A 22886-nucleotide genomic window follows, 5' to 3' on the forward strand; every position below is an offset into this window, starting at 1 on the left:
TCTCTCATTGACATACAGCAATACAAATCAGACGCAGGACGTAGGTGTTACACCTTCTTGGCGGCCAAACCTGGATAAAACCTCGTGTTTGTCTTGCGTCACCATCTTGTTTGTGGCTTGCGCATCTGTCTGCCGACAATCTACTACCTTGGGCATACCCCTAGGTAGACTGCCGACCATATTTCGTCGACAGTCACCGAGCCGGACTCTACCGCCGCTGCCATGGACTCCGTGTCCGCGCCGCTCCCGATTCCTCCCCTACCGTGCGAGCTACGCCAGGTCGTCCCATAAATAGCAATCCTCCACGCCCCTTCAGTCCCCCCCACCGAGCCTAGCATAGCCGCCATGCCGCATGTGCCTTAGCTCCGCCGTCCAAGCTCCGCCGAGAAGAAGATAGAGTCGCCAAGTCGATTAGCAGTTCCTCCATCACGGTAAGCATGTCCTAGGGCTTCTAGTTAGGTTTCCAAACTCGTGCAACCCCTTTTCTTTCTCTTTTCCTCCTGTGCTGCTCTGCGTCGCGTAGCAGTTGCTCTGCCGCTGCCATAGGTCATCGCTCGCCGTCTCCATTCGCCGATAGATGCAATTGATCGCCTAGTCGCGTTCTCCTTAGCCCTCTCTAGCTCCCGTGCCAAAATCTGAGTCCAATTTGGCCGTAGCGGTCTTCCCCAATATCTCCGGTGAGGAATCGAACTTCACCGCGAGAAATCCCGCCGACGGCCACTATTCCGGCCGTTATTTCCCCAAATCCCCTCTCGGTTCTAATCTAGACCGTTCAATCCAGATCTAACGGCCGATATGGCTTGATACCCCTTGGCGTGGCTTAATTTTATAAGAGCCCCTGTGTTTTCTATTATCAAACCCGCGGTCCAAAGCGTAATCATAGAATCCGTTTTCTTCTTTGGAAAGCGTAGTTTGATCGGTTTAGATCCAAAATACGTTTTCACTTATTTACAGATTTGCCACTGATTTTGTTTTAGCCATAACTTCTCCGTTTTAACTCCGATTTGATCCGTTCAACTTGCGTTAGGTTCGTAATTCCATAATCTACATGTTTATACTACTGTTAGATGTGTTTTCAACTTTTAAAATTTGAAGTTATATTTAATTTATTATTTTATTAAAGGAAATCTTATTTAATTCATATCTTCTACGTTTTAGCTCCGTTTTGATCCATTCAAGTTGCGTTAAATTCATATCGATGAGATCTACACGACAGATCTTATTTTTGATTAATGATTATGCAACTAGATTTTATAAATAAAATATGATTTATTTTACTTTAGTTTTATAATTCAAATCCATATTTAACTTAATTCAATTTATATAAGCTTTTATGTAGTTAAAACACATGAAGCTAGTAGTTTTATGAGTAGATCTGTCGATAGTTGTATCTTTTCAACCATAGCTCTGATTAGCGTGCCTCTCGCGATTGTGTGTTCGTAGCGATGTGTAGAATCATGTTTCAAACTCTTTGACTTATTTTTCTATGATTGGTGTACTATTCTAATTTAGATCTATTGTTTACTTCGTGTACGATGGTATGGATGCTTGTGTGGTGCTTTATGATTACGTCCAGCCGGTGAGATATGTGTGGTGATCAAGAAGAAGAAGAAGAAGAAGAACGTTGAAGATTAAAGCTTACCGAAGGATCGGTGTTTAAGGCAAGTATAGCATAGGATCTTCTTTGTTACCTATTCACCTTTAATCACTTAATTCATATTGCATGTGTCTACCTTGTTGCCAATAAGGATATCCTAGATATTTGTTATCTTGTGTCTTGATACCTATGGGGTATTGCATTGGGTAGTTTGATGCTAGTGCTCAACTGCAACCATGATCTTGTAACTTGACTAATGGAATATACAATAAACATTAAAAGATGCTTTTTAGCAACATGGAACAAGGGGGCTAGAGCATTGGGTTGTTTTTATGGTGCTCTAGATTCCTCTCCCTAAGGACTTATCTGTAAGTGATCATCCGGGACTTACAGTACAACTGTGAGGGCTACATGGCTCTGGCTTTAGCACAGTATGAGGACATTTTCTAGATTGTTAGATGTTACCTTTATTGGCGTAAGAATGGCTTGCCGAATCAGGTATAGGACAACCTCTGTCCCCTTGTGTATAGGCTACGTGTCATTGTGCCATCGGGAAGGGGGTTTCTACATCTATTTGTCGAGTGAATCTAATGGCCCTAACTTGTTAGACGAACCTTTGAAAGGCTTCATAGTGAACCCTGCCGACCTTCCTTGGAAGTGGGTCAAGAGATTAGCTACCTCGGGCGAAAGGGTAAATCATGACTCATAGTGAAAGTGTACAACCTCTGTAGAGTGTAAAACTGGTATATCAGTCATGCTCACGGTCACGAGCGGCCTTGGAACCCTTACGGAATATATGATGAACACTAATGATATGGATGATGAAGATGCTCACTGATGGTTAATTGTTTATGCTATTCATTATTCATGTTTACCTGATCATGTGTTTATATGGCCTTGTGATAAAGTTGTTGCTACTCCTATGCTAAAATTGTGATAATTAAAAGCTAATTGCAGTAAACCAGTGTCAGCCTTTTGAGCCTCATGAACCCCATGTTATATTTGTTGAGTACGACATGTACTTACGCTTGCTTTATTTTTCAATTATTTGGATAAAAATCCCGAATGGGTACCAGAGTGCTAGAGTTTGGAGGAATTAGGGTTGTGATCAACCAGTCAGTTGTCCCTGTGGATTTGGAGTCTTCGCCTGAAGATCGGAGTTGTCTTTTCGCTGTTTGCTATCTAAGGTTATATTCTCTATACTAAGTACATTATATATTGAGCATTCTCTATTGATATTATCCTTTTTTGTAGCTATATGTGAGATTTGACTTCCTGGTCTCACATATGGTGTGTATCTGGTTTTGTTCTTAGAACCGGGTGCTACACTTTAATTTACATAAACCAAATACTTAATTTTCCAAAGTCACACCATTTTTTTGTGTGACTACACTGTTTGATTATAGGAAACACGGGTGGCTACTCACTAGCACAAAATAAATACCGCGTAAAACAGGATTACTTGTATGTAGATGATCATGCATAGATTATACCTTTCCGACGCGCAATGTAGCGGAAGACTTGGCAGAACGCGTCACGCATAGTCGATGTAGTCGACGTCGAGTAAGGGCTCGTCGCCACATACGGTGCCCCGGGTGACAGGCTGACAGCTTCCCTTCCCCGCTTCCACATGCTCTTCTCCGACGCCTCCTCTCACACCGGTGCCGCATGTTCCCCTCCCGCATGCCCCTCACCCCGATCCACCATTGCGACCCTTCTGGATTGGATCTAGGTCGTGAAGCCATCCCGTGGACATCCCCTACTGCACTAAGATCTCCTCCACACCTAGGTATGTTCTCCTCTCCTTTCCCCTGTGGATTTCTAGCTCACCATAATCTAGGGGTTTGAGGAACTTTTGATGAATGGGTTACTCATGATGAAATAGATGAATTCGCCTGTCCAAAGTTCAATCCATTATTTTGTAAGCAAATTTCTATTGCCAAGTATGGGGATGCATTGTGCTCATGGCTGTGTAGACTGTGAGGCGTTTTTTGTTCAACAACATTAATATTTGAAAATTATTGTAGACGCTATGTGCATTGTTATGCCACTCAACTATACTAACTTTCCAGTACATCCCTTCTCAATGCTTTGTTGATTTGCTTCATAGCTTGGGATTTGGAGTGGCAGCTATGTTAATCAGGATTCAACAATACAGACCAATCTGCCATAGTGGACTGTTTTGATACTGATCTATATTATTTTCACAATTGCTTATGTGAGAAGAGCAACTGACTGCCAATACTTCAGGAGTAACATAGCAACCAAGCAGAATGATAAGCAGCTCCATTGATCTTGTTTGTAGTGACATCTTTTTTGAGAATGCTTTCCAAATTAGTTATAAAAGAACTTAGATGTTGCACAGTGTATTATATCTTTTAATAACAATAATTCAAAGTGGTAGGAGTTAATTCATACCATGTTGCTAAGACTGCCAGGCTCAAAATTTGTTTTTTACTAGCTGTTTTTGACCGCTAAGTTTTCTCTTGAGAGGTTGCTTTGGATAGTTTCATATTTTTTGGTGCCCCTCAACAGGTGCCAATGTTAGGGAAATAAGCACATTGGTTGCTTTGAAAATACATGAAAAAAAATCTGAAACACAATTAAGTTAATCTCTTATTTCTTATTAGCCCAGTGAGCAATAATACATAGGGATATGTAGACCAATTCCTTCACTAACTAATGTGAGTTGTGCACCAGTTTTCAACCATTATATTTGCTTCCAGTTTTGAAGTTTCATCCGTGGACTCGATTGAAATTTGTTTCTTTTTGGTGCTGCAGGAAGCAAGGATTAAACAAATTTTTAAAGGGAGGGTAAGTGGGCTAGCTAGGCGGAGCACAACATGATTTGCTGCCAGACAAGGTTAGGGAGTTTCCATCCCAAAGGTTGTCTGTGCAGTAAACTATAATAATTTGTGTTCAAATATGTATTGCCTCACATGATTTGTGTTCAAATGTTTGCTAGATCTATGGGGAGCCCAGATTTGTTCTATTTTCTCACATAAATCATCTCTTACGAATGTAACTTGGCATTGTCAGGATCCATACAGGAGGCCACAGGAGAATCGACATGCAGTTGATGAATGTGCACAGCTGATTTGAAGAATCTCTAGGTTAATAGGTTGGGCATTACTGTATATACTGTTTACTTGTGCTCTTTCAGTCAGCATATTCTCATTAGAAACCTTTTTTTGTTCAGTTGCTCATATGTGTACTGATATTTACTAATCTTTGAAGTAAGTTAAGTTAAAGAAGTAACATTAGTTGTGACAATATGGTGCATCCTGTGTGATATTAATTAACATGTGTTAACTTTTTTTTCTTAGAGTTTGGTCTGAGTTTGACAAAGATGTTTGTTTTGGCATCATGTTTCTAATCTCCAGGCAAAGCCGACAGCTTAGTAAGGGTTCTTTCTTCCCATCCTTTCTCTGTTTTACTGTGACAGTCATAAATGGGAGTATCGTTGCTCGCTTTTCAAATTAAATTTTATTGATTGGTTGGATGGGTTTGTTAATTATTATGATTTAGTATGAGATGGGCATATGTTTTGTCATTTTCCTTCTTCCTGCTTCCAGGTGATTCTTTCTACTGTGATAATCATAAATGGGAGTATCGTTGCTCTCTTTTGAAATTATTTTTTATTGATTGGTCGGTTCGTGATCTTTATGGGTTTGTTAATTATTATGATTTAGTATGAGATGGGCATATGTTTTGTCATTTTCCTTTTTCCTCCTTCCAGGTGTTGGGCAATAATAGCAATTGGCTGGGCAAGGCCACGGGTCTCTAGGCTCTAGCCACACAGTAGGATCGAGTCTGTTGGCCCGTGTCGCGGCCTAATTTCATTGCATGTGGGTTGGGTTTTAGAACCGTTGGCCAGTTCAGTTCACCATGTGCAGGTTCTCCTCTTGTTTGTCTCATGACCAATCTCTTGAACATAATCTAGAAGTTTTTTTTTTAGTTTGACGTAGCTGATTAAATTTTCTTTCATACTTTTAGGCTTTCAGGTTAGGAATAATGAATCCTCTTGCATGTCAAGCTTCCAGTGTTAGGTCATGTAAAAAACTGTTAGTCCCCCTGAAATTCAGTTCACATATACATGCATGACTTGAACTGAACTTCTTTTTATGAAAAGAAATCTAATAGTTTTGGTTGAATAAATGAAATCAGACAATATGGAGGGACCTAGCTCTCTCAAGATTATTATAGTTGCTATATTAGGCTTCTTATGAATCATGGCTGTCAAACAATCCTGTTCTAGGTGCAGAATTTTGGACGCTGACAAGAGTGGGTGGTTGAATCAATCACTACGATAGCAAATCCGATGATGTTCTTTACGTATGTTTTCAACTGGAAAAAGCCGTAAACAGTTCTTTACAATCTTTACGTTATTTATGTCTGGACAGAATAACTGACATCTTGCTACTAAAGTTGAGACCTGAAGTAAAGACAAAGCTGATCAGTGCTCATGCTGAACTGAAACCTAAAACCTGAGAAATGAATGCAACATGAAACCTATGAAATGCTTTACTTGTACATTCCTGCTTCCTAATACATGAAACCTGAAATTCAGTGAACCTCAAAGCGGCAACCTGTACAGTACTGCAATTAGTTTTAGTTAATGAGATGTCCTGTTGTCATTCCGTTTTATATCAAAATCAAAGCGGCAACGTGAAACCTATTGTCGTTCTGTTTTTTGGATTCTAACTTTTAGTTTTCATGCTAAAAAGTCAAAAGGGACTGTTGCCCCCTTATTCTCAAAAAGCAACAACCAAATTACCTGGTATAAATTGGTAAAGACAAGATAGCAATTTTTATTTTGCCTTCGTGACTCACCTGAAGTTGTCGGACTGTTGGACCATGAAATGCACCACACTAGAATTTTTTGCTTGTCATTTTTTTAAAACTGCTTGTCACTTATTTTCTTTATAGTTAACTTAAATGGTACCATACATGTACTTGAAATTCACATGTCCATGCGAATTTCACTTTCCCAATAGAATTACAGGATGCAGATACACATGAATGCCCGGCTTGGAGATTACGACCCCAAAAAATATAGTTCCATGTTTGTGGCGGACCACAACTCCTAGCCATGTTCTTGGGTGCCATTTTTGGCGTAGGGAACTCCAGTGGATTCTGTTTGCTGGCTTCTTTATGCTTATTTTAGGATTAAGTCCATTTTTTGGCCCCTCAACTCTCATGTCGGTCTAATTTTGACCCCCCCCCAAGTACAAAACCGTCTGGTCCAGGCACTGGAACTTTCAAATCCGTTCAGGTTTAGCCCCTCGGCGCGGTTGAGGCGGTTTGCGCTGACGTGTGCCTGGTTTTGACTCGGCACGCTGGCATTGATGGCCACGTAGGACGGCCGCGGGCGTCAAAACACGAGCCGGCCCGCTCAGCTCTATCTCTCCGTCTTAGTTCCTCTCCCCTGAACCCTAGACGCCGCCGCCGCCGCCTCCATCGCCGTAGCCGCTACCGCAACCTCTCCTCCGGTGCCTCCGCGTCCGCAGTCTCCCCTCCGCCTGGGAGTCCTCCGCCGCCGCCTTCGTAGTCGTATGGGCTTGGAGGATTGAAACGAACACGCTCAGGTACGTTTGAATCCGTCTGTATTTCTGGATGTAGGGATGGAAGTACTCTTAGGTTAGTTACCTCGGATCCGTAGTCCTAAGACTCGACTATCTGTTGTAGGAATGGACCCTTTGGAATTTCTTTGTGTTCAATTTCACTGGTGGCGAGTTTTTCAATGATAGGAAGAAGCTTCATTATCTAGGTGGAAATGAGGAGATGTCATTCATCGTGCGTGACAAAATATCTTTGCCTAAAGTAATTGGACATCTTAAAGACCACTACAAGGCTTCGGAGCCTGTTCTTCTCCATTGGTTGTTCCCTGGCAAGGATTTACTGAATGGGCTTAGAGTTTTGGTAGATGACAAGGCTTGTTTGGACATGTCTGAATGTGTTACTGATGGAGGGGTTGCAGATGTATTTGTTGAGCTTATTGAAGAGAAAGTTGATGGCATGGAGAATGAGGAGGAAGAGGATGGGGAGGACCAGTGTAGTGACTAGGAGGAAGATGCTAAAATGATGAGGACATGACACCCATGCATATGACCATGTTTGACGCATGGTATGGAGGGGTAGGAGGCTATCAAGGGTGTCCAAGTCAAAAAGGAGGCCAGAGTCTAATTCGGCTTGAGTCCCTGAGGTGGAGGCCCAAAGTAACTCAAGTTCGAGTCTGCCTCGGCCTTTAGGACCAGTCTGCCTTAAACTGGTCACCCAGGACGCATCCGGACTCTATTTTCGACGATCCACATATGGTTGGAAAGCTAATTTGATAAGGAAGCCAATCCAAGTGGTCTCACATCAAAAGCCCTTTAGAATCAACAGGAATTGTCGAAACAAGTCAGCATCCATAATCTGCCAGGGTGCTGTGACACCATCTTTTGGTCCGTTGGACCGTGTATCGTGTTTGGACCCATTAGGGGGCGCGTCCAGGGTAGGCGATGACCCTAAGACCTTTATAATCATACGCCACCGCCATCATTAGGTTTTGAGTTTTGCTTAGATTAATCTGTCAAGAACAGTTTCGCCGTTCATCGGTTTGTGAGACCCCAACTTCGTGAGATTAATCATTCATCTGCAATTTGGTCGCTTTCCTTCTTGACTTGGACACCTATGATGGCCTCCTACCCCTCTATACCATGCGTCAAACATGGTCATATGCATGGGTGTCATGTCCTCATCATCCTCCCCTTCTTGATGAAAAGTCGTCCTCGGCGTCGATTGTGCTTGAAACTGATCCTGCACAACATAAAGGAGAACGGGGTTGCGAAGACAAAGGGAACTGAAATAATTGTGAGAAGGAACGCGACCATGTCTCCAAGTTTCTAGCATGTCATCTCGCATAAAAATTTCAGCAAGCATGTAGACTCCATGATCCGAATGCACACGATGTATGTCAACACTATCCTGCAAAAGATTAGAACTAACCAAAGACAATGCAAGAATAGATGGTCCAATAGACATATGTAGCAACCAACAATGCTCCCCTTCTTGGAAGTGAACTTATTTCTTTGAGGAAATGTTTGTATTATTATGTCTGCCCTCTAATCGATCATAATCTTGTACAACAAAAGGAGAATTCATATTACTACGAATGTATACTCGATGTATCATATATTGTCCCTTGTTGTTATATTTGCCAATAACATGATATGTGTGTTTAGAGAACCAAGGCAAATCAGCATATTTTAAAAAGCTCTCCTCCAAACAATCTAGGTTATACAAAACATCAAATTCAATGTAACCCAAAGTATATAAAGAAGACAACAGTTTGAGCTCATCAGTTTTAGTAGCAATATGAATAACATGTGTATTTTTAGCACAAGTGACTGGTTCGAAAACATGTAAATCTGAAACATCATCAACCAATTCATCTTTATCACAAGGAACATCAAACAAAATATCATCATCAGAAATTTCAGCAAAGTCATATTTTGTTGCAAGCATAACACCACCCTTCAATTTAATCCCTTCGACCCTAGAAATAGGTGTAGACTTATCCTTTTTAGGTGGGAGAATAGAATTAGCAACTTGCTGATTTTCAGATTGAACATCATTCAAACTAGCAGCGCGTTCTCTATCAGCTTGTACAATTTGAGCAGGGGTCAAAGGTACCAAAGTAATTTTCTTTTTTTTATGCACAAAGGTGTATTTATTACTTCTACCATGGTGTGTAGCATCATTATCATGTTCCCAAGGATGACCCAATAAGAGTGAACTAGCTTGCATAGGTACCACATCACAATCAACAGAATCAGCATAAGAACCAATGGAAAATGATACTCTGCAAGTTTGTGTTACCTTTGCTTTACCAAAATCATTTAGCCACTGAATATGGTATGGACGTGGGTGCGGGCGTGTGGTCAAGCCAAGCTTCTTGACCAAATCAGAACTCACCAAATTATTGCAGCTACCTCCATCAATAATAACACGTGCTCGACGGTTGCTGATGATGAAGAAAATCTGGAACAACTTATGGCGTTGTAGCTTCTTAGATTGCTGTACTTGTGAACTGAGCACCCTCTGTACAATGATGCTCCTATAGGCCGCTGTGTCCTCGCCACCAAGGACTTCGCCGCCCTCCTCATCTGTATCTTCGTCTTCTTCAACTTCAATGTCAAAGGTGCTGATATAGCCATCTTCTGTAGCAATGTATGCCCGCTGATTTGGGCAGTCCTTCTGCACATGGCCAATGCCATGGCAGCGGTGGCACTGAATGCCCGAAGTGCACCCCATCGATGCAACAGATGAGGCACTCTTGGTAGGCACCTGCAAAGAGTTTTTACCTGAATCTGAAGGTCATGCGGGAGGTGCCTTAGGTGTAGCGGTAACTCCAGAGGCTGCTGGTCGCTTGCTCGCTGGTGGAGGTGGCCGAAAAGTGGTTGGCTTGGTCAGCCCCGAAGATGGTGCCGAGCATGGCGTGTATGTGGTGCTGACCTTGCTCTTGCTCTGCTGTTCACGCCCCTATAATTCCTTTTCTGCAAGCATAGCAAACTGAAAACAACTGGTTGACAGTGTTAAATTCTTTATAATCAACAATGTCCTGAATCTCATGCCTCAAACCCGAATAAAAAAGACAAATGGCATCTTTGTTCCCCTCCACAACACTACAGCGCATCAATCCCTTTTGTAGCTCACCATAGTAATCCTATACAGATTTATCTCCTTGTTCTAAACGCATCAATTTCTTATGCAAGTCTCTATGAGAAGGAGGAACAAAATGATCACGCATAGCTACCTTAAGTTCTTCCCATGTACTAGGTAAAGCATCTTGTGCAGTTAGCCCATTCCACTAAATAATGGCAAAATCCTTAAACTCACTAGTAGCTTGTCAAACTCTATGATGCTCAGGCACAAGGTGGGCGCTAAACTTTTATTCTACCATCATCTCCCAATCAAGATATCCCTCAGCATCATAATGACCCGAAAAAGATGGTATTATGAACTTAATCTTAGCATAAGGATCATCGGGCACACGGTGATTATTACCTTGATGGTGGTGGACATCACCCATACCTGTCGTGTTGCGGTGAAGACGTCGTCATAATCTTGCTTATCGGAAGGCTACTCGATCTATGTTCCCAGCAGCATCATGCACCGTGTCTTCTGGCAAGAGACCATCGGTGTTGCTGCCAGAGACGTCATTGTTGTTGACCGCCACTAAGGTTTCCAACTCAGTAACCTTGTCGGTTGGTGTGAAAAATCGTTTGTCCAATCTCTCCATGCTGTTGCCAATGTTGAGTTCAGTGAGTGCGTCAGTGACAGCCTTCCTGATGGCCTCATTCATCCTTTTTTGGGCATCCCCTACAACAGCTTGTAGTTGCTCTTGGCTGACACACTCATTGAAACCCTTACAATTGTTATCTCCAGTCTGATCACCTCCTGCCATTGTAAACACAAAAACAGGAACAAACGGTGAAAGTTATCCCTACCAAATGACTACGTGGTTGCAGTGGTCTTACTTTTCATAGCAAGTGGAAGCGTCTTACCAAGCTCTTACAAAGTTCTTACCAACGCAAGCAGTGGGCGGTACAACCGGCGGCTGATTCGTGATATCTGTGAGGTAGTGGTACTGAGATTACAAGGCCCTTTTTCTGTATTGATCTGAAGAGTTTGTGGAGCTTGGAAGGCTCACAAAGAATAATATGTATATCTGGCACACAAGTCAGTAACAGAAAATAATGCTAAATTATAGTCCAAAATACTTGTTCTCGTTGCTGGTCTAAAATGTTCCAAGTACCAGGTGTGTGACAAACAAGAAGCAAGGTGATAGGTGTGTGGAAAACAAATATGGTGGACGGGAACAGCAATACAAACAAGGAACCAGACAGCACACGCTAACACAGCTCACTTTGGTCTTCTCTATGTGCTCCTCTAGATATTATTCCTCTTTTGTTCATCTCTTTTTTCTATTTTTTTGGGCTATCGTTGTTTTTTGGGAAATTTTAACTTTTTATTTTATATTTTTTTTGATATTTTTCCTTCACTTAGGAGCACAAAAGAGGTAACCACAGAAAATATGAGCTTAAACAAGTGAAAGGCGTGGCCTGTGAAAATTTTAGAAGACGTGCTCAAAATCGCCAAAAGCTTGTGACCACGAAAAGAGGATCTTGTGACCAGTTTTTGACCAATTTAAAATTTTCCAACCCTGGCGTTGCCAGGGATGGACGGATCCGAAATTTTTTCTGATCGATTTTGATATATGGAACGTCAAAATCAGAGTTCGTATGCGAAAACTAGATCAGTTTTAAGAATTGGCTCCAAATTAGAGGACAAAACGGGAACAATGTGCGCAAAATTAGTCACAGCAGCATAGATTTGATGGAAACGATGGGGGAAAGCACATGAATTGGACTCTAACATGACCTAACCAGCAACAAGACCTCGACCCGGACACAAACTCAACACAACGAACTCTGAAACTGAAATATGCAAAGGCTATGGCGCGGAAGGTTCTAGAACAGGAAATAAAAGTATGGCACTGGACAATGGGACGAATGCGAAACACTCAAAACTAGGGGATAAATGTGAACCTGATGGTATACCTTATCTCTGATACCACTTAATGGGAATGGGGATCCCGATCTTTCGTCAGGTGGTGGTAACTATCGTTGTGGCGGAGAATGACGCACCGATCCGGCTTCAGATCGAAAGATCAAACCCTACAATCTTAGCACCACAACTCCTCTGGTTATCAACCAAGACATGGATCCAGTTGACCTCGCCAAGAAGGCTAATCCCTGTCTACGCAACGAAAAACACAAGCAAGAACAAGAAAGAAAGCAACCAAATTACAGATGAATGATTAATCTCACGAAGTTGGGGTCTCACAAACCAATGAACGGCGAAACTGTTCTTGACAGATTAATCTAAGCAAAACTCAAAACCTAACGATAGTGGCGGTATATGATTATAAAGGTCTTAGGGTCGTCGCCTACCCTAGACGCGCCCCCTAATGGGCCCAAACACGATACACGGTCCAACGGACCAAAAGATGGTGTCGCAGCACCCTGGCAGATTATGGATGCTGAATTGTTTCGACGATTCTTGTTGATTCTGAAGGGCTTTTGATGTGAGACCACTTGGATTGGCTTCCTTATCAAATTAGCTTTCCAACCATATGTGGATCGTCGAAAACAGAGTCCGGATGCGTCCTGGGTGACCAGTTTAAGGCAGACTGGTCCTGAAGGTCGAGGCAGACTCGAACTTGAGTTGGTTTGGGCCTCCACCTCGGGGACTCAAACCAAATTAGCCTTGGGCCTCCTTCTTGACTTGGACACCCTTGATGGCCTCCTACCCCTCCATACCATGCATCAAACATGGTCATATGCATGGGTGTCATGTCCTCGTCACAGTGAAAGCACTGGGATGGAAACACCTCATGAAGACAATGTGGTGGTTGAGGATTTGGCTATAATGAACATGTCATCACCAGAACAAATGAAGAAGGACTTAATAGGTGCTACTAAGTATTTGCATTGAGTTAGAGAGAAAGAGGCTCCTATACAGAAGTTGGTTATGCAAGAAGAAGTGTTTGTTCAAGAAGAGGCTCCTGTACAGAAGGAACATAGTTCAGATATGGATGATTCCAGTGACCAGGATTACTTGTCTGGTGATGATGAGAGCAGTGGAGAGGATGAGGAGGTAATCTAGATTAGAACTGAGCTAAAGGAGTTAAAGAAGAAATTAAAAAGCTAGAGGCATGTTGGTGGTTGATGAGGAAAGGCATGAATTCAATGTGGAATGTGCTAATGAAGAGGATGGATGTGATTCCCATGCTATGGATACTGATGAAGAGGATAATTCATATGATGAAACATCTGATGGAGAGTTGGTTAGGAAGGAGAAGAAGTTCCCTGAGTTTGATGCCAATGCTCCAGTGCTAGTATTCACTGTTGGGATGGCTTTTAGTGATAAGTCAACATTCAGGGAGGCTGTCATCAAGTATGGGCTAGCAGAAAGGAAGATGATTAAGTTTGTGAAGAATGAGAGCACAAAGTGTAGAGCAGTTTGTTCATGGCCAAAGTGCCCTTGGGTTTTGCATCTGTCAAAGACATCAAGGGCAAGTAGTTGGCTTGTAGCCACATGTAAAGATGTGCACACATGCCCACCAAGGAGAGACAACTCTTTAGTGACATCAAGGAGAATAGCAGATAAATATGAGAAGTTGATATTGGCTAACCCACCCTGGTTAGTTGAGAGTATGAGAGAAACAATTCAAGAGGAAATGTTTGTAGATGTCAGTATTCCAAAGATTAAGAGAGCCAAATCAATTGTGATGCAAAGGATGTATGATGCAACCAAGGGGGAGTATGCTTTGGTGTTTGACTACCAGCTTGAACTGCTGAGAAGCAATCCTGGGAGTACAATAGTAGTGAAGCTTGACACTGAAGAACTTAAACCCATGTTCATGAGGTTTTATGTCTACTTTGATGCATGCAAGAAGGGGTTCCTTGCTGGTTGTAGGAATGTTATTGGACTGGATGGTTGTTTTTAAGGGATTAACCAATGGAGAACTGCTTTGTGCACTAGGTAGAGATGCCAACAATCAAATGTACCCAATAGCATGGGCAATTGTAGAGAGGGAGACCAAGGAGTCCTAGGACTTTTTCTTATCTTTGCTGAGCACTGACCTGTAGTTTGGTGATGGTGATGGCTGGGTATTCATTTCTGATCAACAGAAGGGGCTCATCAATGCTGTAAACAAGTGGGCACCTAAGGTGGAGCATAGGATGTGTGCCAGACATATCTATGCTAACTAGAGGAAGAAGTTCACTAATAAGAAGTATTAGAAGCTTTTTTGGAGACGTGCAAAGTCTTCATCAATGAATCTATTCAACTACAACATGAACAATCTAAGAGAAGAGACACCACATGGGGCTGATGCTATTTTGAGAACTGATCCTTTGCATTGGAGTAGAGCATGGTTCAAAATTGAGTCATTCTATGATTCTATGGACAATAACATGTGTGAGTGCTTCAACCACTGGATTCTGAAAGCAAGGTTCATTCCAATCATAAGTATGCTTGAAGGTATAATGCGCCAAGTTATGGTAAGAATCCATGAGAACAGGAACAAGGCAGAAAGGTGGACAAGTCTCATCTGTCCAAACACCTACAAGAAGCTGATGACATATGTCACAGCTAGTGGGTTCTGCCATGCTATTAGCAATGGCAACAATTGCTATGAAGTAACATACTGAGATCATAGATTCACTATGAATTTGGATGAGAGAACTTGCTCCTATAGGTTCTAGCAGTTGTCAGGTTTGCCCTGCCCTCATGCTATTTTCTGCATCTACTATGCATCCAGGCCTTTAGAAGAATTCATAGCCAAGTGTTATTCTGTTGAGGAGTACAACAAGACATATGCACACTGCCTGCAACCAGTGGAAGGCAAGGCCTTCTAGCCAGTATCAAATACAGAAAAGCCATTGCCCCCTAGGTATGTAAGGATGCCTGGAAAACCAAAGGAGAGGAAAAGGCAAGATGGGGAGAAGAAGAAGCCACCTAAGGGTAAGCTATCTAAGAAAGGAACAGCTATAAGGTGCAGAGTATGTAAAGGGATTGGACACAACAGGACAACTTGTAGCAGGAGGACAGGTTCTGGTAATGCAAGTGGTGGTGCATCACAGTCTGCTAAAGGAAGTGGTGGTGCATCATAGTCTGCTAGAGGAAGTGGTGGTGCATCAAAGTCTGCTAAAGGAAGTGGTGGTGCAGCACAGTCTGGTAGAGGAACAACTTCAAAAAGGAAGTCATGCCCTTCATCTACTACTGCTAGTAGCAAAAGACATTGCTCTCAGTCATCTATTGACCGCAATGTAAGTTTAACTGCTTATTCCATGTGGTCATGCCCTTAATAGTAATATACTTTCTTTGTCTTAGTTATATACTTCCTTTATCTTGCAGGATGGGCAAAAAGCTATGAAGTCATCAGCAAGAGTGAAGACAACATTGAAGGAAGGGGCTCGGGCTAAGGTCACCCTAGAGGCCACTATACCAGGGATGTCTGGAAAGCAGTGTAAAGTAAGCCTCCAAGTTTCAGGTGCATCTACCTCCAAGGTTGTTGTGTCAGCTGTAGGACCACCCAAGTAGATTTATCTAGAGGAAGGAAGACCAAGTGCAGCTGATCACAAGGGAGCCATTCCTTCTACCTTACTGCTAATAGACCCAAATCCTTGAGCCCGTGTCTGTGTCTGTGTGTTATCTATGCTATCTGGAACTTCATGTATGTGTCAAATTTCATGAGTCTATGTGTGTGCAACCTAAACTATTGTAATGAACTTGATGTTCTGTGTTTGTGTTTATTATGTGTTAATCACTGAATGACATCCTGTTAATCACTGAACCTGAACTGAATGACATCCTGTTATGATCTGTGATCCTGTTTATTATGTGTTAATCACCAACTGAATGACATGTGTTGTATTGAACTATAGTCATCTCTTTGTGCAGACGCCATCAAAAATTTGAAAAAGCTCACTAGTTACACATATAAAAGGATTCATGCAATTGAAACATTTCACTAAAACATTAGGATATGAGCATTAACCTGATACTCATACATGGTCCAGAGCATTATGCTCATACATTAAGCTGATACACAACCCATAATAGTACCAACATGGATCCTACTAACTACAACTACAACTACACCAAGGCTAACACCACATTGACTTACATGATACAAGTCATCCAGGAAGCAGCCACTAATCCTACACACACAAATAGAGCACCAAACAAGAACTTCCTCTCCTTCTCCAATGTCCCTATCCTCACCTCTAACTTAACTCTAGATTCAGCTCCCAACTGCAATTCAGCTTGCATAATGGCCACATCTCTCCTGGCTGCAACAAACATGGCCCCTCTGTCTTCATTGTACCTGACAACGCCTTCCAGCTCAAGCTGTAGTCTTTGATTCTCCCTTGTTGTGCCTTCCAGCTGAAGCTGCAGCCTTTGATTCTCCCTTGTTGCACCTTCCAAGAGTCTTGCAGTCTCCATTCTTGTATCTTCCAAACTCTGTTCAGCTACTCCAGTTGCATGCTTCTAGTACTTCACTGCATCTCACAAATCAAGCAAAAGTTGCTTCTTGAAACTACTGTTTGGCGGATCCACCCAACTATAAAAGTCGCAACCATCATCCTATGAAACAAACCAATAACCAATAAATCAGAAACACACTCAATCACTGATGCATCTACAGACTATGAATCATGAAGAGAACAACTTACACGAGCCCGTGCACACTTCAGATACCGCAATCATGGGTTCAAATAACTCCAAGATATGAACCTAGCAGCTTTTGCACCGCATTTGCATAGCATTGCTGGGGTATACTCCAGTGGTCCTTCACGATAGGGGATGGGTGAGGACGAATCGCCATGGGAATCGTCATGGCGACGCCATCGCGATTCTCAGGTCCCCAAACTTCGGCTGGATTCGCTTGAGGTCGCCATATACGACTGCGAAGGCGGCGGCGGAGGACTCCCAGGCAGAGGGGAGACTGCGGACGCAGAGGCACCGAAGGAGAGGATGCGGTAGCGGCTACGGCGATGGAGGCGGCGGCGACATCTAGGGTTCGGGGGAGAGGAACTGAGAGGGAGAGACAGAGCTGAGCGGGTCAGCTCGTGTTTTGACGCCCATGGGCGTCCTACGTGGCCGTCAAGCGCAAACTGCCTCAACCGCGCCGAGGGGCTAAAACTGAACGGGTTTGAAAGTTTCAGTGCCTGGATCAAACAGTTTTGTACATGGGGGTCAAAATTAGACCGACATGAGAGTTGAGGGGCCAAAATTGCTTGCTTCCTTAATTACGTTGCAATCTTCAGTTCTGTTAAGTTGAGATCCTTAAACTCTTCCTAAGCTCGTCGATAGCATGCTCCAATTTGGCTTCATATCTCACTAAAAATAATTTAGAAAACAAATCTTACAAGTACTTTTAACTATTTTAAAAAAATTATAACAAGACGTTACATATATATATATATATATATATATATATATATATAAAAGATGTCGCCTATTACAATTATAAACACGTGCGGCACTAAAGTTAAAAAGAAAACTGAATTTTCAAACTTGGGGACGGCGGGTTGATTTTTAGAAAGTTGGAGGAGGTTTTCGCAAAAGTCGCGAGGCCTGCCGGTGCTGACCTGGTCTCCGACACGCGGCGCGCTGGGATAAGCGGAAGCGGTAGACCGTGATGGACTCGGGATGGTGGACCTCGTCCAGGGAGGACCGTTGAGTTGGTTCAAAGGCTGAAGGGGTACGGGGGTGTTTCCAGCTTGGGAAAGGTCGGAACAGGAAGTCCGGCGAAGACGCCATGGCCGGGGGCTCGCCGGTCATCGCCAGACGGCGATTCCGTGCATCAAACTCGACGGGATCTCCATCGAGGCGAAGCTAGCTCAATGGAGAACTCACCTACGGTGTTTCTGGCGTCACGGATCGAACGGAGGTGGCTCGGCGTAGGATTTCGCGGCTACGGTCCTCCTGCGAAGCTTTGGCGAACACCGAGCGTGAGTAACAGCGTGGGATAGGGAGCACAAGAGCTCCGGAAGGTCTCTTACCCCAAAACGAAGATCGGCAAAAAGCTAGAGGCGGCGGAGAGACGGCGGACGGCTACGGTGGCGTCGGCGGCTGAGCTCCCGTCGGCCGGAGGTAGATGACGCGGCTGACGGCTGGGCCCGGGATGTCGGCGAGGGCGAGTGTGGGGCCGCGCCGGCAGTGAGAGTGCAGGGAAGGGTGGTCCGCGAGCAGTGCAGGTTTCCTCGTGGGCTCGCCGACGGGCCGGCCTGCTGCCTGCTGGGCCTGCAGGAGAGAGGGTGAGCGCGCGTGGGCCTGAGGGGGCTTTGGGCTGGCCTCGCAAGCGATGGGAGGAAGATGCAGGCCGGGCTTGATGCCTGGGCCAGAAACAGAGAAACGGAGGGAGAGAAAGAAATACCTTTTCCTTTTAATTTCAAGGCCATTTTCAAGCAAATTTCAAATCAATTTTGAATTTTAATAAAACCCCTCAATGCAATAAAACCAATGCACCAGCGTGAATGTATAAACATGTTTTTAGGCTTATGATGAATTTTTAATTCAATAAAATTACTATTTTCCCTGGGTTTAAATGTGCACAAAAATGCTTAATTAAATCAATTTAATTCTATTTGAAGAAATGGAAATTTTAGGGTTTTACACACTCTATGCTGAAGATCGAGTTCATTAAATGGCTTGTTCCCTAGACATTCTCGTCCCCGGGGCCTTGGTCGTAACTCGTAAGGGCAAAAAAAAAACATACGGCGTGGCCTTAACTGCTAAAATACAATATTTGGATTCTCTACTCCCCTGTCCACATTCAACCACCAACTGCCGCCAAAAGCCAACTACCGACTCTTTCTTCATCTTCTAGTCGTTAGAATGGAACTTCTCCCCATTTTCTTATTCTATCCGCTGAACTCATCTTCCACCTGTATATATACAAACAACACAGCAAGGTTAGGACCACATCTATTCTAGTGCTTGGGTAATGCATTCTGTTGATTCAGTTAAAGGTAAATGAGCAGAAGTCAGATTCCTATTGGAAGAATGTGGCTGAAGAGTTCAATTCCACATTGCCGCCAGATAGAAGGAGATCAGCAAAGCAGTGCAAAAGCCACTGGGGCATAATTAGCAAGCCTATCAAACATTTCAGTGGTGTGTATTCTCAAGCAATAAGCACTTGGCCCAGTGGCCATTCAGATGACATGCTCACAGACAAAGTTCATGAGATGTATAAAGGAGAAGCAAAGGGTAAATCATTTACATTTGAATATTTATCGAAAAAAAAAACTCAAGGATCAACCCAAGTGGTGCTGAGTTATAGAGGATGGTGACCACAGCAAAAGAACCAAAAATTCTGAATCCGGAGATTACACCTCATCTGGCAAACCAGACCAGACCAGTGGGACAAAAGGCAGCAAAGCTAAAGGGAAGAGGAAAGAGAAACAACAAACTAATAATTTGGAAGATGACCAATTTAATGCTACTGTAGACAGGAGATCTGCTGCATTGGAAAAGCTAGCTGCGTCACAAAGTGAGAAGGCAAGGAATACTAGGAACAACACATACTTAAACTTGTTATATAAACATACAATAAACTATGATGAAGACATGCTCAGGAGGCACAAACAAGTACTAGATGAGATCTTTAACTGTATCCACCAGCTAATGTGGAGGTGTGATGATTAAGGAATTGTTTCCAGCAGCCAACGTGTAATCCGTAGTATTTGATTTAAATGTAGCATGCACTAGAAGTAGAATTTGTTTTAAATGTAATCTATAGTACTGTATGTCTATGTACTGTCACATCTTATTAATATATTGTCAATGTTATGATGAGCTAAAGTAACTAACATAAATTGGCGTGTGTCAAAACAGCTCCAAAAGTGTCACTGATGTGTGTCAGATCAGCTACAAAAGAGCTGTTGGTGAGTGTCAGATCAGCTACAAAAGAGCTGTTGTTGTGTGTCAGAGCAGCTCCAAAAGAGCCGTCGGGAACTAGCTGTTGGAAAGCACCATCTACAAATACAACTGTTGGCCACAATGCATCCATCCACACCCATTCTTTTGTGTTCATCTGTGTGCATTTCAAAGAGAGGAGGAACACAGGTCAAAGAGAGGAAATGTCTGAAGAGGCTCAAGACCAATCTGATCATTCAAGTACCTCCATCAATAGTGATGACCTTGAAGATCTTATTTGGGAAGAGATTAATGATCCACTAGAGTCCAGGATTGAAGCTAAAATTGAAGCTTGACTTCAAGCACAGACCAGCCTGCCTAGGATTCACTAAGGAGGTATGTGCATACAGACCGTGAAGGTGCCAACAATCGATTGGTTGCTTACTATTTTTGTGAGAATCCACTCAACACAGATCTGTGGTTCGACGAAGATATCGGATGAGAAAGCATCTATTTCTAAAGATTGTTGATGCCCTTAGTATTTGGTCTCCCTATTTTTATCAAAGGACAAAGGAGAGATGCATTTGGCAAAAAGGGATTCTCACCTCTACAAAACTGCACAGCACGTTCCCTAAACATTCTCTTCCTCTAAGGTAGCGGCAGGTGGCCTGTGTCTATTCCTCAATGCTCCCAAGGGATCATACCACCTGTTGATAGCAGCCTGCCTGGGTCGATCCCTCAATGCTTCTTCTGAGAAACCAGCACCGGTAACAAGACCTGAAGTAATCATAGCTATAGTTAGATAGTCTGCATTCAGAAAAAAGACAATAAACATTGTAATAATAATTATTACCTATGGCATTCGATATTCCAGAAAGAGCCCATCCACACAAGTTGAATGGGAGGAAGATCAAGTGCCTGATCATATAACATGCTCATAAACTTGTAATATCAAGAATGTGCTAGAAAACATCGATTGGGGTAGTAAGATCCCAGGAAGTTTAACTTTTAAAAAAAAAAGTGTCTAGTACACAAACCTGAGCATGAACAGCACGCAATACACGATAATGGACAGAAACTTGTATAGCAGTCTGACAATCTGAACAAACATGCTTAGCATTAGCAACAATTATCAACACAAAATCAAATTTAGACAAGAAATTTTTTTCTATCAAAAACTCAAGCAACAAATCTGAACACAGAATCTAATTTAAGTTAAGCACAATAGTATAACTAACCGTGAGGTCCTGAGAGCCAATGCACCAGTACGCTGCAAATGCTATGGAAAACAGTACCCAGGATATCAGCAGTACAATGGCAGGAAGGAACTCAAAGATTTCAAGGTGAAATGCTGCAATGTTGAATAAAACTGCAAACAGGGATCCATTTGAAGCAGCAGCAAGTGCCCAAGGTGACGACTTGGGGAATGAGGATGCGGCAATGCCAATCAGCATCCCTGCCTGAGAAATGGCAAAGCCTTCAGATAGTACTGAAGCAAATGGTCCACTGATCGCCCTGACTTTGTTTAGAAGGGATGTTGTATCCTTCCAGTACATGCTTGTCAGGCCACCCAGGCAGAGGGCTTTGTAGGCCTCCATCCTCTTGTCACTTTCCTTTTGTTTCTGCACACAATACACAACCAAACATCTATAATAGAATCGACAAATTCAATGCTTACTAATTTAATGCCAAAAATGAAACTAACAGTCTGAATTTTATATTACCTCTTCTGCAGACATTTTCTCACATTCTTTTTCATAGTCTTTCTTAGTCTTCAGAACACTAGTGATTATGCCCCTGAAGAAGTTCTGAATCTTCTCCATTATGGATGGATCCTTCTTCATACCTGAAAGCAAAACTAGAAGTGTTAACCAGTCAACACAAACGTTGCACCTCTTTCCTCCCTTTTCCTAGCAAAATCATTCCCCAATCCCCACACGCCACGCAACTTGCTTGCCTGGACGCGCACCGTGGTTATCATTCATCAACCGCAGTGGCGCCGCCCATGGCGCTCGACTGCACGAACACCCAAACGCGCCACCCCAACTCGATCAGATGCGCGCCGCGGCGCTGGTCGCCGACTCGCCGCGCGGTGTTGGCTTCCACTTCCCCGCTACTGGACGCGCTCTCCCCCCAATACACGCACCAGGAACCCCAACCACAGCACTCAGAAACCCGAGCAATCTCTCAGACGCCCCAACCACAGCACTGGAAACCCCAATCTCTCAGCGATTGGCTGCGACCAGCCGCATATCCCCCACCCCCCCCCCCCCCCCCCCCCCCCCCCCCCCCCCCCCCCCCCCCCCCCCCCCCGCCAGCGCGCTGTAGCAACACCGTGATCACCCCGCTGCGCCGCGGTTTCCGCTCGAAACTCCACCCATATAACAACACGAAGGTGCGGTCGAGTTGGATTACCTGCGCGGAAGAGGGAGCCTCGTCTTCGGCGGAGCGGCGCGCGGCGAGGTCGTCGGAGGAAGAGGCAGAGTGGCAGACCCCCTCCACGCCGCGCCGAGACGACTCAATGGGAAGTGTTTCGTGTGTGTGTGTGTTCGGGTGCTGGTGGCCCAATATATTTATATTTTTTTCGGTTTTTTCCAATTTCGTATTGTTTCTATTTGCACCTTCTTGGGTATGGGTCAAAAATCGACCTTAAAATCTTATTTTTATATATGAAAATAGAGAAGAGGACGAGAGAAGCAGAGAAGAGAGTAGGGAGTTGTTGGAGTAGCAAAGCTCTACCGAAATACATCATGCTAACTTCTATTTCGTATTTATGATTTGTAGATTTAGTTTTAAGAAGTAATATGAG

The 22886-nt window shown here is 43.3% G+C and overlaps 1 protein-coding gene and 1 pseudogene across 1 annotated transcript; both read right to left on the bottom strand.

Moving 5' to 3' along the window:
* Window positions 1–16336: 16336 nt before the first annotated feature.
* LOC136488409 (uncharacterized) lies at window positions 16337–17115 on the bottom strand (annotated as a pseudogene).
* A 1729-nt stretch (window positions 17116–18844) lies between these two features.
* On the bottom strand, window positions 18845–22584 carry LOC136490021 (uncharacterized). Its single transcript, XM_066486524.1, has 7 exons — window positions 22493–22584; window positions 21802–21935; window positions 21316–21699; window positions 21115–21176; window positions 20931–20995; window positions 20683–20854; window positions 18845–19107 (listed from the first exon to the last, which is right to left on the bottom strand). The coding sequence occupies exons 2-6, from the start codon at window positions 21919–21921 to the stop codon at window positions 20709–20711; spliced, it is 777 nt and encodes a 258-aa protein (XP_066342621.1). The 5' UTR covers window positions 21922–21935; window positions 22493–22584; the 3' UTR covers window positions 18845–19107; window positions 20683–20708.
* Window positions 22585–22886: the final 302 nt, after the last annotated feature.

The sequence above is a fragment of the Miscanthus floridulus genome, chromosome 10, assembly GCF_019320115.1.
Source record: "Miscanthus floridulus cultivar M001 chromosome 10, ASM1932011v1, whole genome shotgun sequence".
Lineage (NCBI taxonomy): Eukaryota > Viridiplantae > Streptophyta > Magnoliopsida > Poales > Poaceae > Miscanthus > Miscanthus floridulus.

Bases quoted from the DNA above. Each gene is read 5' to 3' on its own strand.
- LOC136490021 (XM_066486524.1), bottom strand. From the start codon at position 21,921: ATGAAGAAGGATCCATCCATAATGGAGAAGATTCAGAACTTCTTCAGG. The intron at 21,177-21,315 runs GTTAGTTATACT...ATGTTTGTTCAG, and splicing joins TTGGCTCTCAGGACCTCACG to ATTGTCAGACTGCTATACAA. The intron at 20,855-20,930 runs GTAATAATTATT...TGATTACTTCAG, and splicing joins TGGAATATCGAATGCCATAG to GTCTTGTTACCGGTGCTGGT.